Source organism: Amblyraja radiata, chromosome 32 (genome assembly GCF_010909765.2).
Source record: "Amblyraja radiata isolate CabotCenter1 chromosome 32, sAmbRad1.1.pri, whole genome shotgun sequence".
NCBI lineage: Eukaryota > Metazoa > Chordata > Chondrichthyes > Rajiformes > Rajidae > Amblyraja > Amblyraja radiata.
The window spans coordinates 9,178,006-9,194,986 of NC_045987.1; the positions used below are offsets into that span (position 1 = coordinate 9,178,006).

General features: G+C 41.8%; 1 protein-coding gene across 2 annotated transcripts in view; it reads left to right on the plus strand.

The window, feature by feature from the left end:
• The window catches only part of nup214 (nucleoporin 214), a 73,284-nt gene that overhangs the window by 14,525 nt on the left and 41,778 nt on the right, over positions 1–16,981 (plus strand). For both annotated transcript variants that reach the window (XM_033048914.1, XM_033048915.1), the window contains exons 8-17: positions 28–134; positions 569–635; positions 1,821–1,947; positions 5,935–6,093; positions 8,203–8,548; positions 9,258–9,400; positions 9,961–10,025; positions 13,110–13,205; positions 14,952–15,101; positions 16,509–16,667. In XM_033048914.1, the coding sequence (XP_032904805.1) occupies positions 28–134; positions 569–635; positions 1,821–1,947; positions 5,935–6,093; positions 8,203–8,548; positions 9,258–9,400; positions 9,961–10,025; positions 13,110–13,205; positions 14,952–15,101; positions 16,509–16,667 (1,419 nt within the window). The remainder of the gene's footprint in view (positions 1–27; positions 135–568; positions 636–1,820; positions 1,948–5,934; positions 6,094–8,202; positions 8,549–9,257; positions 9,401–9,960; positions 10,026–13,109; positions 13,206–14,951; positions 15,102–16,508; positions 16,668–16,981) is intronic.

Genomic DNA, 16,981 nt, shown 5'->3' on the forward strand with positions numbered 1-16,981 from the left:
ATAAGAGATGTTGAATGTTTCTTCCAGAAAAAAGATGAGAAGAAAGAGGATCAGTATTTGAATTTTAATGACCTGTGTTTTGGAGTAACAGCAGAGAGACGGCCTCATTACTACCTTCACTACTTAGACGTTTGGTGTGTATTATGTTATAACTTTCATATGTGCATAGTAAGTTGCATAAGAGTCAGCATGCAAGTCCTATTTTTGAATAAGGTTTCCTACTGCTCAGCTCAGAGTTTGTGCTGTCTGACCTTCATATCTGTGTACTGATCAGTACACATGGCTCTCCTTTCTTTCTACTACCAGAAGTACAGGAACTATTTGTTGCACCTCTGAAGTGTTCCTGAATGGATTTAGTTCCTTAGCTCAATGCAGAATTAGATATCTTCCAAGAAAGTAATACTTGGACCTTTTGAGAAAGGAGCCAATGGGATTGTGCAAATTCAAAAAGTTTGGCGTGTATTTGCTTATGTTTGTACCTTCAATCAACACAATCTAAGTCAATTGTAAATGTAATTGACTGCTTCTTGATTCCATGCTATAGCTAATTCTCTCTATTATTTCCCAGGGATATTCTTGTGGCCTCCTCAGCAGCATCTATAGAAGTCAGTATCGTTGCTCGGCAACAAGACAAGGTAGGTTTTATTTTTAACGCATTCTTTAAAATCGACATTTAGTTGCTGCTGTTGTTGAGAAAGGACTGGACATGAGCAATGAGATATGAGAAAAGTGAAGGAGATAAGCTGGGTCCTTTTGTCTAAATAAAAAGCCTTGAGGAATTAGGCATTTAAAATTTTGAATAGTATTGATAAGTAGATTTGAATAAAATCACTTGTGCGATGGAACTAAACGAGAGGATGCAATATAGTGAAGGGCCTGTCCCGCTGCGGTGACCTAATTTGCGAGTTTAGAAGAGTTTGTTCTCGACTCAAACTCGCAGCATGGTCTACACGTGGTCCTAGGAGGTCACGCGGAACTCTCCTTCATGCTCGAGGGAAGTTCCCGCATACTTGAGGCCTCAGTTTGGTCGTGGAAAATGTTTCAGCATACTGAAAATTTTTCCACGAATAAAAATTGGTCAGCATGGTTCTTTTGAACTCGTAGTGGAGTGGGGTTGCTATGTAGTTATAGGCAGTTGAGGGTAGCCGTAGGCAATCTACTTTTCTGACTGGGCATTTTAATTGGCTCAGTGGAGTTTTCAGAACCAAGGAAAACCGAACGATAATGTTAAATGCCCGCTAAACATTATTAAAAGTTGTCTGGCTTCTTAAAAGTGTCTCCACTCCTTCTCTCCCCCCCCCCCCCCCCCCTCTCCGCGCTCTCTAAAGGACTTACCGTAACTGTGCCAACCGCGCGGGTGTGAATTTCAGACAGCGCTCCCCCGCTTTCCCTGACCCCCGCCTTTGCAAAGCATTTGTGTGTGTGTAGACGGTCGATCCGGCTCGCGGTTTCATGGCTGACGGTCGGTCCAGCTCGAAGTTTTTCAGGCGAGTGCCCTCGAGCTTGAAGGTCAAAGACAGTCGCTGAAAAGTCCCGTTTGTGGGACAAGCCCTTGATGAATACATTTAAATGGGAATTCTAGAACCTCTTGTCTGAATCATGAGAAGGCGGGACATGCTACTTTGTGCAGTACTTATGCCAAGTACACAAATGCATTAAAGGATGATCATAATAAGGACAAAGAAAATGAGAGAAATATTGGTGGAATATGATGAACCTGAGAGCAAAGTACTTCTGGGCATAAATGGAAGCATAGTTTTGTGGGGCTGAATACCCTCTTTCTGTACTCAAGCTTGATGTCTGTGAGCCTCCATGTTCAGGTCAGCTGGGAGATGTGGCTTCTCGAAGATGCTGCTCGAGCAGAACTTCCTGTGGCTGAGAACAGTGATGACACCATGCCGGTTGGAGTTTCTATTGATATCACCAGTCAACTGCCTGTCAATGTTGGTAAGCATTCTTTTTTCCCCCATAAATTTACATTTTATTACTTTGTCATAAGGTTTAAAAAAAAATTATTATTAATTCTTTATTTCGAACAGATTAAAAGAATAAAAAGCAAGTGTGAAACAGCATACAAAAAACAAAACAAGAATATTTATAAAGTGTCATAAACAATATCTATAAATAAATGAAATCGTATGTGACCGAAAAGGAGCAGGAAGAAGCCAAAGCTTATTAATTCCCACCCCTTATTCAACTGCTTATAATTATCTTATACAAATTTAGCAGCTATATGTACACAAGGTGATTGAGCATCCTGAGCAAGGCAAGGGTGTAATTCCATTTAAGAACTCACGCTTAGAAAAATTAATTGCATCTGGAATAGGAAACTATCCTGAGAAGCAAATCTTTTCTCTCTACCCCCTCCTAAATTTGGTCAGAATTGTTCTGTTCCTGTTGCATAAATGGCCCATGTTTAGCTTAGTTTATTGTTACGTGTACTAAGGTACAGAGAAAAGTTTTTTTGCGCGCTAACCAGTCAGCTGAAAGACTATACATGTTTACAATCGAGTCATCCGCAGTGTACAGATATATGATAAAGGAAATAAATTTTAGTGCAAGATAAAATCCAGTAAAGTCCGATTAAAGACAGTCCGAGGGTCTTCGGTGAGGTAGATAGTAGTTCAGCTCTCTAGTTGTTGATAGGATGTTTCAGTTGCCTGATAACAGCTGGGAAGAAAGTCTACCTGAATGTGGAGGTGTGCATTTTCACACTTCTGTACTGCTTCCCTGATGGGGGGGGCGAGGAGAAGGAGGAATGACCGTGGTGAGACTCGTCCTTGATTATGCTGGTGGCCTTACTGAGGCCGTGTGAAGTATAAATGGAGTCAATAGAAGAGAGGTTGGTGTGTATGATAGGCTGGGCTGAATCCACAATTCTTTACAATTTCTTGGGCTCTTGAATGGATTTGTTCCAAAACCATGCTGTGATGCATTCCGATGAAATACTTTCTACGGAGCCTCTGTAGAAGTTGAGTGTTGGGGACATAGCAAACTTCCTAAGCTTTCTAAGGAAGTAGAAAGGTTTGTGTGCTTTCTTGGCCATTGCTTTAATATGGGTGGTTCAGGACAAATTGCTGGTAATATTTACTCTTAAGAACATTAAGGGCCTGTCCCACTTGGCCGTCATTTACGCGACAGGCCGATAGTGACTGATGCGCGACGGTCGCACAGCCGTCTGGAGCGCGTGACGTCATTTGAAGATGGACACAAAATGCAGGAGTAACTTAGCGGGACTGGCAGCATCTCTGGAGAGAAGGAATGGATGATGTTTCGGGTCGAGACTCTTCTTCAGTCTGAAGAAGGGTCTCGACACGAAACGTCACCCATTGCTTCATTCCAGAGATGCTGCCGGTCCTGCTGAGTTACACCTGCATTTTGTGTCCATCTCCAATCGTCTTGGCTCTGCTCTGGGAGTAGGAGTTGGGGCGGATCCGGACCCGCAACGGCCGTGAGCCCCAGGCCGAGCTCGGTGATCGCTTGCCTGCTTCTGCTGCTGTTGGAGGTGAGACGTTGCGCCACGCCAGGGTGTCCCACTTGGCTGTCATTTACGCGGCAGGCCGGTGGCGCGCGAAGATTTCGTGCAGAATGAAATCCTGGAGTGCTGCGCGATACCGCGCGCAACTCCACATTCCTCCACGCCACTCCATGCAACGGTCCCTGGAGTTTAGAAGGATGAGCGGGGATCTCATTGAAACATAAGATTGTTAAGGGTTTGGACATGCTTGAGGCAGGAAACATGTTCCTGATGTTGAGGGAGTCCAGAACCAGGGGCCACAGTTTAAGAATAAGGAGTAAGCCGTTTAGAACGGAGACGAGGAAACACAGAGAGTGGTGAGTCTGTGGAATTCTCTGCCTCAGAGGGTTGTGGAGGCGGGTTCTCTGGATGCTTTCAAGAGAAAGCTAGAGAGGGCTCTTAAAAATAGCGGAGTCAGGGGATATGGGGAGAAGGCAGGAACGGGATACTGATTGGGGATGATCAGCCATGAACACATTGAATGGCGGTGCTTCCTGTACTCGTCTTTATTTGATATCCAGCCCACAATGGTGATGTCGTTCATGAATTTGTAGATTGAATTAGGCTTGTACTTTCTGCCCATCGTGGGTGTATAAAGAGCTGAGAAGATGCCTGAGAACGCATCTTTGCGGAGCACTAGTGATGAAGATTGTTGTAGGTGATGATTTGTCTCCGATCCTCACTGATTATGGTCTGTTGGTCAGGAAGTCTAGGATCCAGTTGCAAAGATGAGTGCTGACTCCACATTCCATGAGTTTGGTGATGAGATTGGATGGGATAATGAGAGCTGAGTTAAAAGCAGAGCTGTGGTCTATGAACGAAAGTCTGACATAGGTGTCTCTCTTATCCAGGTGTTCCAGGGATGAGTAAGGCCAGGGAGATGGCATCAGCCGTGGGTCGGTTGTGGCGGTCGGCGAACTGCAGTGGGTCAGGGCTGCTTGTTAGACTTGATTTAATGGTTCCACAATTAGCCTCAAAGCACTTCATGGTGGTGGATGTCAAGGCCACTGGATGTTAGTTATTAAGGCATGAGATCTTGAATTTCTTCGGCACCAGGATGATAGTTGTCCTCTTGAAGCAGATGAGTAAATCAGAACGAGATAGGATGAGATTTAAAATGTCCATGAATACTCCGTGCAGCTTCTAAGGACGCAGCCAGGGACTCTGTCCGGCCCATTTGGTTACTGTGGGTTCACCCCTCAGGAAGGCCGATCTAACTTCTGCAACAGTGACCCTGGGAAGAGGCATACTTGAGTGATGGGATGAATGTCATTGGCCTTCTGCTCAAGCGAGGATAATAAGCATTGTGTTCACCAGGTAGGTCTGCACTATCGCTGGGGATGTTGCCTGACTTCACTTTGCAGCCAGTTATAGTATTCAGACTGCCACGTTCTGCGTGTGTCCAAATAATTATACCGGGACTCAAGTTTGTCCTGGTATTGTCTCGGCATCCTTGATAGCTTTGCGAAGATCATAGCTAGCTTTCATTACCGCTTGGGATCATTTGACTTGTATGTAGCAGACCTGGCCTTTACCTGTGAATGTACCTCATGGTTCATCCATAGTTTTTGGTTGAGGAACACTCAGATTGTCTTGGTCAGTGCGCATTCCTCTACGCTCTTGCTGGATGAAGTTAATCACAGCAGTGGCATATCCATTCAGGTTGGCTGCAGAATCGCAGGCAGGTATGTATCAGGATGAAAGGCAGCTTGTGTGGAACATTGGGCCTAATGTATTGGTTTTCAACTGTAATATTGGATGAAACTAGTGTGAAAGTATCAATTAAACTGTTCAAAGCAGCATTGCGCAACCCTCACCCTTCAGGAATAGACGTTGACCCTGGTATAGACCTGTTCTTTTTCAGATCAGTTCATGCTTCCATTGATCAAATGTTTACTAATACCAGGCTGTTATTTCTCTTTTAAAAAAAACTGTGCTAGAATAGGTTACAGGGAAATATAAGGAAATGATTTGAAAGTCAAAAAGAAACTTGTTGCAGATGAGATAAAAATGAAAAATGCTTGAAGCACTCATGTAATCATCTGTGGGGGAAAAAGAGTTTAAGCCACCTCATCAACAGTGAGCGTGATGAAATTGCTCTCTTGCCTTGAATGTCCTCCGTCTGAAGACAGAAATTTCTCAAAGAAATTTATGTTTATTCAAAGAAGGCAATGTTTGATCAAAAATTATATGTTTAGACCATGAGGGAAAATGTTGACACTACAGAATTAAAGTATTCAGTGAATTTTGATCTGAAATGTAATTTCTTTGATGTTTATATTTGATGATTGCATGCATGTCATTTATCAGTTCACCGTTTCAAATGCAATAAATGTAGACTTGATCTAATAGTTTGTTTCAGAGAAGTCTTTTTCTAACGTGATCCTTGAAAATTGATTTATTTGTTGTTTTTGCAGGTGATGAGAAGATGTTTGCACCTTCTCCTATCTTGATGATACTCACAACCCAAGGGCTTCTTTGTTCATTCCATATGATCAACTTCATCCCTGGAGGGAAACTGATTGTAGTCCCATCAAAATGCCCACGTATTGAAGGAGAAAGGGAACCTCAACCTCGTATGTATCAAACACAATGAGAGCAGAATAAATAAATAATATCAGAATTTTAAGCACCAAAAAAGGCAATTTGCTAGTTCTATGGAGTGACTTATCACTCATTATTTCCATTAAGAAGTAATAAACTGGATACAGAATTGGTTTCATGATAGGAAGAAGAGGATGGTGGTAGAAGGTTGCTTTTCGGACTGGTGAGCTGTCTAGTGTTGGAGTTGCCAAGTGCTGTGCTTCAGGGATCTGTGCCCAACCCATTGGTTCTTATTATCTGTATTGATGGTTTGGATGAGAATGTGCAACGTATGATATGTACGCTTGCTGATGATATTAAAATAGTTGGTATCATAGAGTGAAGATGGCTATTAAGAATTACAGCAGGATATATATCCTGATGGGCCCAGACAAATGTTGTAGAGCAGAGCGATCTAGAGTTTGTTCCATTAAATGGGTGTCATAGATGGTGGATAGGAAGGTTTTTGGATGCTGGCCTTCATTAGTCAGGGAATTGAGTATGGTAGTTGGGGCACTTATGTTACAGTTGTACAGGATGTTGGTGAGGCACTACTTTGATTATTGTTCAGTTTTGTTCATCCTGTTATGGGGAAAAATGACATTTTGCTGGAATGAATGCAGAGAAGATTTATTGGGATGTTGCCAGGATTTGTGATATAGGTATAGGTTGGACAGGTTAGGACTTGGAGCTCATGAGGCAGAGGGGTGATCTTTAAAATCATGAGGGTGAATAGATTGAGTGAATGCAGTCTTTTACCTAGAGTAAGGAAATTAAGAACCAGACATAGGTTTAAGATGAGAGGGAAAATATTCCATAGGAACCTGAGAGGCAACCTTTTTCCACACAGAAGGTGGTGAGTATTGGAAGTAGTTGAGATAAATATAATAACATTTAAAAGAAAGATTTGATCAGGTACTTGGACAGGAATGTTTAGAGAGATACGGGGCATTTTGATTGTCGTGGATGAGTTGGGCTGAAGGATTTATTTCCATGCTGTTAGACTTTGACTCCAAGACCGAATGAACACTCCACTCCTTAATCTATGCTAACATTGCCAGATCAATACTGAGGGAACTCCACACATTCAAGGATGGTTTCAGATGTATCATTAAATTATTGGCCATGTGTGCTCTTGGATTAAAGTAAAAGGCACTAAAATATTTTTAGAGTGATGTGGGATTTTATCTGCAAGGTTAGATTGGAGAAGCTCAGGTTGTTGTTAGAGCAATAGGCTCTGTAATAAAAATAATTTACAAGGGAAAGAATGAGGAAAAAATACTATTTGTGATTATTCTATTGAGATGGCCTGTGATTTCATGGGCTCATTGACTTCCTTCTGAGCTGGAATGATTCTATGAGGAAAGAGATTTTCCCAGCGTTATTGTTCATCTCCAATGTTTTGCAAATACCATCCAATTTAGGGGCAAAGGATCAGCCCTATGAGTGATTGAGATATTGCAAGCACTTTTTAAATCATTTAGGTTGAGGCCTTGAAGAGGGGGTGGTGAGAAAGTTAGTCAAAATGCCACCAGGGATAAGGGACATCAGCTGTTTGTGGAGACGAGAGAAGCTATGGGTGTAATTTTAACAGTGAAATTTATGGTGGGACTTAATAGTTTCCAAATCTAAGGAGTATTAGTGGATATGGATATATTACAGTATGTGTACTCTTAGGAAGATTTAAATCCATATAATGCAGATGTAATGTGTTGGCAAAAGAAAAGAAGTTAAAAAGATGGTATATCTTTCATCACCACGATGTAGTGCTTGATTTAAAAAAAAGGTGGTGGTATCAGGTTCAATAATAACTTGCAAAAGGTAAATTTATTTGAAAAACAAACAAGAAAATTGCAGATCTGCGGGGGAAGAAGTGAAAATAATCACTTTTTCATGTAGCTGGTACAGGCATGGCTGGTGAATTGCCACCTTTCTACTGATTTTATTAAACAGTGAATGACTGATCTAATGTTTTTTCAACATTGTTAAAAAAAATATTTTGCATTGAATTTGTCCATTGAGGTATTTGTATAATTATTGCTGAATGACTGGAAAAATATGAATTTTAGCATGAAAAGAAAAAGCCTATCTTTTCCTTGCAGCTCAACCATCGATACCTGCTCCCTCTCTAGTGATGCCAGCACAGACTTCAACTACAACACCGCGACACCCTACAAGAATTTTGCAGCCTGCGGCTGCGTACCATTCACCTGCTTTCCCATCAATGGTCTTGCCTGCTTTACCTCGCTTTTCAAAGCAGCCAGGGTTACCTCAAGCTACCAAAGCAAAACCTGAAACAGTTCTTACAGAGGGCACCAATGGTGAGACTGAAACTGGACCCAACATTGCAACAGACTACCATGAGACCCATGGTCTTAGTTCCAGTTCTTCCGCAGAATCTCAAAACGAGGACCCACAAAAAAGGCATGGCCCTTCCAAATTTGTTAGGTACGTTCTTTTTCTTAACTATCCCAAGGAATTGCATTGAATTTACGACACATGATTAACATTTCTGAGGGTGTGCCTCCTCGTAAACAATCTCACCCATTCAGTGGATCTGTTCTTTATCGTGTGTTTTACCAGTTTTCCATGAATGCTGAGGTATTGAATTTCCGAATACTATTATATTGCTGGTCCCTGAGACTCCCATATAGAAATATCATTTTTATATCCTTTCAAAGTTGCTCAGCAGAATGTTTGTCACATCACCACACAATCTTTGGGGGGGAATTACTCCAAATTTTTACTTGGGAAGAGGATGCTCAGCCCCTTACTTCTATTCATCATTTAAAAGCTATGAACAACAGAGGGCTCAAGACTGCCTTGCTATTTATTAAACTCATCTAATCTTGGCATCCACTGCACTCTCCTGCTTGGTCTCCAGAGCCCATAGTTTCCCTGAAGTTTTGAAATATATTAAGTTTAAATACTACCTGCCTTCTTTATCTCCCTTGTTGCCTGCTTATCTACTTAAATTGGTTAATTGAAATCTATTATGGGATGGACCACACACACCGAACAGATGCCCCTTAGATCTCCCAGGAGGCCTGCTTACTTTGTGAGCTGCTGTGTTTACAGTCTTTGTTACCTAAAAGATCAAGCAGATTGTTTTATTTTATTTTGGATTCAACAGTGATGAAAGTACTTTCTTTTGTAGGTTCATAAGTCAAATTGACGAGTCTTCAGCTGAGTCATCATATGACTCACCGCAGCAGTACAGCCCGGACGAAGAACTGTCACATCCTCACACTCAGCGCCAGACAGCAAAATCAACCCATGGCCCAAGATCAAATTCTGCTGGTAATGACCATTCTTAAAATTGAATTTTTGTTCTGCTTTCATTTTTTTTCCCTCTCAGTCTGCCTCTTTAAGTCTCTGCCCCTCCTTTCTCTAAATCTCCTTCATCTTGCCTTTCTTTTATCATCGGGTCTTGCACTGTTGGTTGAGCATGCTAGCTGGCAAGCTTCCTCTCTGCTGCCTCTGTCTTATTTATGGTGTCATGCGGCACTGAAACGGACCATTTTGTGGGCATGCATTATGCTAATCCCATTTTCCCATATTTGGCCCATATTCCACTATTCCTCTCCAATCCATGTATTTGTCTAGCTACTTTCTAAATGTTGTGATTGTACCTGTCTTTACCATCACCTGGCAATATGTTCCATATACCTTGCCTGGAAAAACCTGTCCTTTAGATCTCTTTTAAATATTTCCTCTCATCTTAAACGTTTCGGGCCAAAACCCTTCTTCAGACTGCTATCTAATGCTTGGTTATGAAGCGATTGAGGAGTGGAAGAATGAATGGAAAATTGAAAACGTAGATAAAGCTAGTTTTAAATCCTTTTCTTTTCTCTTTGAAGGTATGTCACGAGCTGCGCTGGGCCATGTTGGGAAGATTTCTGTTCCAAAATCTTGCCCTACTCAGGTAAGGCAACAGGCGTTGTGATTCTGAGCAGTGACATTTAGGGTTCTCCTGATTAACTTAAATATTAGGCGCAAAGTGGTGCTGTGATTTATTTATTAAAAATATATATTTTTTAAAACAAACTGCCGGTTTATTTTTGTTATTGTGATATGACCGAGTGAGTGCTTCATAACTGTCAGAGATAAGCGAGTTCGGTATTCCGACTGGGCATGCCCAGGTCAAAGGTCACTATGCATAACATTGCTGGAAAGCAGTGTAGCAGTGAACCTTCATTTCTTCTGTTTTTCCCAGCTTTGATTCTTCTGGGTAAGAAAATACTGCTTTCAAACTATGAAATAGTTGTATTTATTGTTAAGCTAAGATTATTTTATATTGATTGCTTTATGCTTTGGTGAGTGAGCTCGTCCATGGTTGGTCGGGTCCGGGTCTGTGTTGCTGCTGGCTCGTCCCTGTCCAGGAGGGGTCGGGCCGGCCTTGCAGCTGGTGCGGGAAGGGGGCTGTAACCGACGACACCAGAGGCCCCAGGCCCACAGCCAGCGCGGAGAAGAAGCGCCAACTCCAGCGCTACCCCACTCCTCGACGGGCCAGGGACCGCTAACCAACCCCCCCGGCGCCGGCAAAAGCCGAGCACCAGCCATACACACAAAGCGCTGCGCCAACTCGGCCTCCTTCCTGCGCCGGCTGTAGGCCCGGCCCGACACCTCCGGCCGACCCGGACAGGGGCGAGACACCTTGGAGGGGACCGGGACGGCCCGGCAGCAACTCCACAGACCCGGACCCGACACCGACCACAGACGAGCACGATCTCGCTCACTCACCAAAGCATAAAGCAATAAAAACAACAAAATAATCTAAGCTTTTAACAAAAGAACAATAAATACAGCTTTCATAGTTTTGAAAGCAGTATTTTCTTACCTAGAAGAATCAAAGCTGGAAAAAAACAGAAGAAATTAAGGTCCACTGCTTCACCGCTTTCCAGGGCTGTTTATGCATAGTGACCTTTGACCTGGGCATGCGCAGTCGGAATACCGAACTCGCTTATTTTCCTACTAGCAGAGCTGAGCAAGTTTTAAAAGGATAACCTTATAAATGTTTATAAAATCATGAAGGTCGTAATCTTTGTCTCAGTGTAGTCCAAACCTAGAGGGTTTCGGGTGAGAGGAGAAAGGTGTAATAAAATGACCCGAGGGGCAACATTTTCCACACATGGTAGTGGGTGAATGGAACGAACTGCGAGAGGAAACGTTACAGCATTACAATTACAAGATTTAAGAGATTTCGATGGGTACACGGAAAAGTTTATTGATCATTACAGGCCAAACACCGGAAAATGAAGCTAGCTTAGGTAGGAGCATTGATCAGCATGGATGAGTTTGGCCAAGGGGCCTTTTTCTGTATAACTCTGATTATATCGATAGGCAAAGTTCATTTTAAACTGACAGGAATTACTAACTCCCTGTCATCACATCTGTGGTAACTCTGTTGCAAACTCCAGCCTTTGCACCTGCAAAATTCACTGTACCATTTTGGTGTCATTCTCTGGGATAGGTTTGTATACCACTTACCTGACCTGTTGATTTTTTTTCACAAACGTGGAAATTGGATATTAATGATAACAATCATCCTTTCATTGAATGCATGCCTTATCTTGCATGTGACGTTGACCTAAGTAGCATAATATGCACCATGCTATGTCTCCATATAACCAGCACTGCATTATTGTGGCTATTTGCCATGTTACTTAGACACAACTGTACCGCTAGTAGCTTCATGTTTCTGCCTCCGAGTCACTATATCCAGATTTAACAGGAAACACCCCTGTGTTAGAGGCGTTCGGACACGGATAATTCACAAGTACAGAATTCACAAATCAACATCCAAAAATCCAAGATATGGAATAGGATTCACTCTTCTGAAATTTATGTGGAGTAAATAGTGAAATAAATATAAGATGCAAATCAATCACCAAATCGAGTTAATATTGATTTTAACAAGATGCTCGGGTAATGTTTTTTTCAGTGCAGTAGGTTCACTTTGCTATGCGGCAGTATTAATTTTCAACCGTTTTCCATATTATATACCATCAAGCTAGTTGAGACAGGGCCAGTAAGGTGAAGTGCAAGTAACCTTGAATGGCCACTATTTGTTGTCAGGTATATCATTAAAATATCTTTATTTATTTTACATGAAAAAGTGTACGTCTCCATTCAATCTGAAGACTGGAAGGTGATCAGCATCGGCATTGTTTGTCTCCAAGTGCAGCTGCCGGACCACTTGGAGGTTGCCTTGTCAGTTTTACAAGCAAACCTCTTAAATGGCCACCTGCTGTCAACCAGCAGCTGTAGTGCTCATTACAATTGAGATTTAAAAAAACATCCTGTAAGAATACATTTCCACATATAATATGTTTATGGAAAATCATGATGCATAGAAAATAGGTGAAGGAGGAGACCATTTGACCCTTCGAGCCAGCTAGTTTTCTAGGAATGTACGGGGCTATATTTCATAGGGGAAATTTCCACCAACTTCCCAGAGGAGTTTAGCGCCTCATGAACAGGAGGTAAATGAAATCCTTATTTGAAGACCTTTCTAATCAAAGAATTAGATCTTGCATTCTGTAGTCATAGGTTCTGCCAATCAGGGTGGATCTGGTTGTTGAAGCTTGTGCTATCTGAAAAGGGAGTTGGCCAGTTCTCTACATTTTTTTAATATAAAAGGGTGGGGTGGGTGGTGGAAGAATGCCCTGAGAGGTGCTACATATTCCCTTTGATCATCTGGATTGCTCCACATTGGATTTGAGCAACCATGTGTCCCTGGGTCTATAGGGATTTGGTTTTGTAGATTGTGCAGGGTGGCAGCGGGAATGGAATGGTAAGTGTCTATAACTATCTCCCCCCTGCAATCAGGGTTGTTGAAAAGCTTAAGCGAGTGGCTTTGATTTCCTATAAATGCTGTATCTTGGTGTGAGACCTTGCTTCATCTTGTACTGATTTCCACCACAGTGATCATTGCTTCTGATTTATTATGAGTACAAATATTTACCAACAGATGCTAATGCAGATTGCTTTATTCTTTTCTCTTAAGACCTCCGCAATGACTAAGATTTCTGCATCTGATCTGGAAAAGCAAATGCAGCAACAGCCAACTTTAGACCCGGTGATGATGGGAATCATGGAAGAGGTGAGAATAGTGGGTGTGAAATATCGGGTAAAGCTTCCATTCAACTAACTTGTCAGTTTCTGATTTGATTAGCTGACAATTTTATACTTTTATCAATGATTTTAGTTTTCTATTCATTTTTGTTGACTAAATACTATTCTGCTGAGGAAAGATCAACAGTAAGGTTCTGAACCGTACAAGTCATAGAAATGGCATGACTTTGTCATTTCAATACAGTTTTGTACTAATTAGCAGCAAGGCTGCATCACCTTTTACCTTTCAGCTTGCTAATTATTATTATTATCTGCCTCTTACAATATTGTTGAATGCAATGAGAAGTTTTAACAATTTTGAATGTAATTGTTCTTTAAAGCAAGGGAACTGGCATTTTATGATCATAGAATATCCCCAAATATAACAGCCAATGAAGTACTAATCAAATGTTGCAGCCAATTTGGACAGCAAAGGATTTTGCATGTAGTAACAATTAAAAAACTCTTGACTTGACTCTTGTCATTACAACTCAGTATTTTCTTTCATGTTGTTTGGGAGAGGATTACTCTCAGGGAATCTGGCTGATCTCTTTTGAAACAGTGCCAAGGAATCCTGTAGTTCCCTCTACTCTTCTGAATCATTTACTTCTCATACACTTTTGAAAGCACACAGGTGTCTGTTTCATGTCTCTTGCAGAATTTATGACAGGCCCTGGAGCATCAGCTGGAGTTTGGAGTAGCATCTTTGGAGTTGTTTTGAACCCATCAGCTTCCAATTTAAACAAAAAGATGCATGAGGTCCCATAGCATTTAAAAAGTCTGGAGAGTTCTCACTAAGCCCCGACTTGTATTTACAGCTGAACCAGCAGCACCAAAAGAGGGTGTCTGTTCATCTTCCCATTGTTCATGGGATCTCATGCAGATTATCTGATTTTTAAAACATAGACATGCTCAGCTCATCTATAAATCCAGCAGTTTGCATTTAGTTACCTTTAGTGTATTCCAAGCTAAATCAATCACAAGGAGGTATTAATATAAGATATACACCAGAGACTGTAGATGCTGGAATCGGGGGCAGAAACTTACTTCCACGACTCGATGGATCAGGCAGCAACTCGGGAGAGAAATGGGAAGTGGACATTTTTGGTTGAGACCCTTAATCTGGACTGAAAAAGAGGGGAGACGGCCACTATAAAGAGGTGGGACAAGAAATAGATAGATCCAGGTGAGGAGTGGTGTAGCAGATGGAGGAAGGTCAGAGAGGGAAGCTGGAGATAGCGACAGAAACAGGGAAGTTATTGGTGAAGCAAAAAAAAAGGCTACACATAAATGAATATGTTGAGAAACCAAGTAAGGGAGGAATGATGGGCAGATGCAGTCGTGGAGTTGGGGAAGGGGGGGGGGGGCTAGTGAGATGGGTGTTTGGGCAATGGGTGGATGGGGTACAAGGGGAAGAGGAAAGAAGTAGCTCATGCTTGACTGGGGGTGGAGGAGGGGGTGAGAAGACTTGGGTGGAGCAGAAGGAGAGAGAAGGAGACGGAGGAATGGATTAGCTGAAATTAGTGAAGTCAGTGTTCATGCCTTTGGGTTGTAAATTATCCACTTTGAATATGAGGGGCTGTTCTTCTATATTTAAAAAAGAATAGCCAAAGTTTAGTTAAGCATTTGTGATGTTTTGTCCTGAGAATGTGATTAAAAAAAAAAAAAATTCTTGAATAATAACTTGTTTGGAAAGTGTCATCCCTGGAATGCTAATGCAGTGCTCTTTGTGCAGATTGCTCTTTTTCAGAAAGAGTTGGATGATTTAAAGGCCCGTACAGCCAATGCTAACTTTGTGGTTGGCAGCACAAAGGACATGGCTCACCTGAAATTTGATGCAGAGTCGCTTAATACCTTCCTGTTCGAGATCAAGGAGACCACTGAGGCAAGTGAACTGAGCCACTCGGCTAATTTGTCAATAATGTCAGAGCTGGAGGCTGCGGTGCTTTGAATGTAGACCACATCAGATGAGGGAAAGTTAATTTGTTGTTTAATGTAAGAAGTGCCAGCTTTGTGGGGTCCTTGAAAGCTTCAACATTAACTGCCATTAACACTGATATTTTAGACCAGGTGGATGGAGATAATCGAGTATATCAGCCAGTCTGTCATCCTAGCAGACATGAGAACCTGTTATGCCATAAGTGATGCAGACATCGTTGTGGACATTTGTTCAGATGACGATGTAATCTAACAGGTGCCAGTACCTAACTGGGCAATACTCACTCTTGGTGGGCAGCATTTCTTTTCTGTATTGCGTCCTAGATACATTGATATTTAATGGCCATTCTAGATATCAATACTGAAGAATCTGTATTCCCAAGCTATGATAACATACTGGTCTGTCGTTAACAATCCAGGCCACAAACTTTATATAGTGTGATTTATTTTAACATGGAACAGGCTGTATTTACAGAAAACAAAACAATCCTTTATTTCCCAACAGGAAGATGTACGTCTTGCGTTCGTAGTTTCTGTCTGTAGAGCATATGCAAACTAACAGAACTCGCACCATCTTCTGCTCCGTTTTCATAATCTGGTGATTTGGGCTGCATCTAGACTGCCAGCTGCATCTTGCAACTGGCTGTATTCTCTTACCCACACATCACCACTATCCATTTACCTACACGCCTCTGGCGGCAGCGCTAGTAGTGCTCCCAGATTTTCTAGTGCTTGCAAGAATGTTATTCTATTGCTCTAGGCTGATAAATATCGTTTTTTAAATAATTTTGGAATCCAAGATGGGACAGGATCTATTTGCACTGCTTAGGCAATCTAAATTTGGAAACCTTAACTTAATGATAGACCAAGCGTCGGCCACAGATCAGACATAGTTTTGCTGGATGTGGAGCAGGCAGTTGGGATGGAGCGGGTAAAATATCTTGTTTCTGTCTGAGCTTTCCACAGCTGGGTAGAAGAAAAAAAATCTTTGATCTGGGTCAAATTCTGGGCTTCTGCCCTCTATTCTATTGAGGATTTCTTATATGAACTAGGGTGATTCTGCTAATTTGTTGCCTGTTTCCTGCATTGGTATGAAGGCAATCTATTAAGCATCTCTCGTCACGGATCAAATGTTGGAAGGCGTTTATCTGAAGATTTTAAAAGCTTTTCACTGTACCTCAGTACATGTGACAATAAACCAAACTGAATGGAAATATTATGAAGATTTGATCCTCTTTATTCCTTTTTTTGCTGGAGAATTGCTTTTCCCCAGAATTCTCTTGACTTGCTGTGGTTTTATGCTGATATATCTGTTTCCTTTTTTGCTTCTTTCCCATCACCTCCACTCCATTAGTCCTTGCATGGAGATATTGGCATCCTGAAGACTGTGATGCTGGAAGGATTTGCTGCTGTGGAAGATGCAACTACGCAAAATCAACGAAACATAGATCAGAATTATCTCCAGCTTTTGCGCCGAAAACCACTTGACCCGAAGAGTGAAGCTCAGCTTAAGGTCTGTTGTTGTTTGCTGTTGTTCGCATCAATCTGTCATGTTCAGTTAAGTCATTAAGACAAGTCCCATGGGTTCTCATCCAGCTTTGGAGGGGACCTACATTTTTATCTCTGTTGTCAGACAACCTGACCTTAGAAGTAGAAATGAGGACAGTTTTTATTATGGCCTGGAAGGGAACTGGACGTGTATTTGAAAGGAAAAATAAATATTTCTGAAATATTAGTAGCAGGTGGTTTTTAGAAATTGCATGCACGCACACGGTGCAATGAATGATCTCCGTTGCTGCCAATCAATCCAAATCCCGACAAATCTTT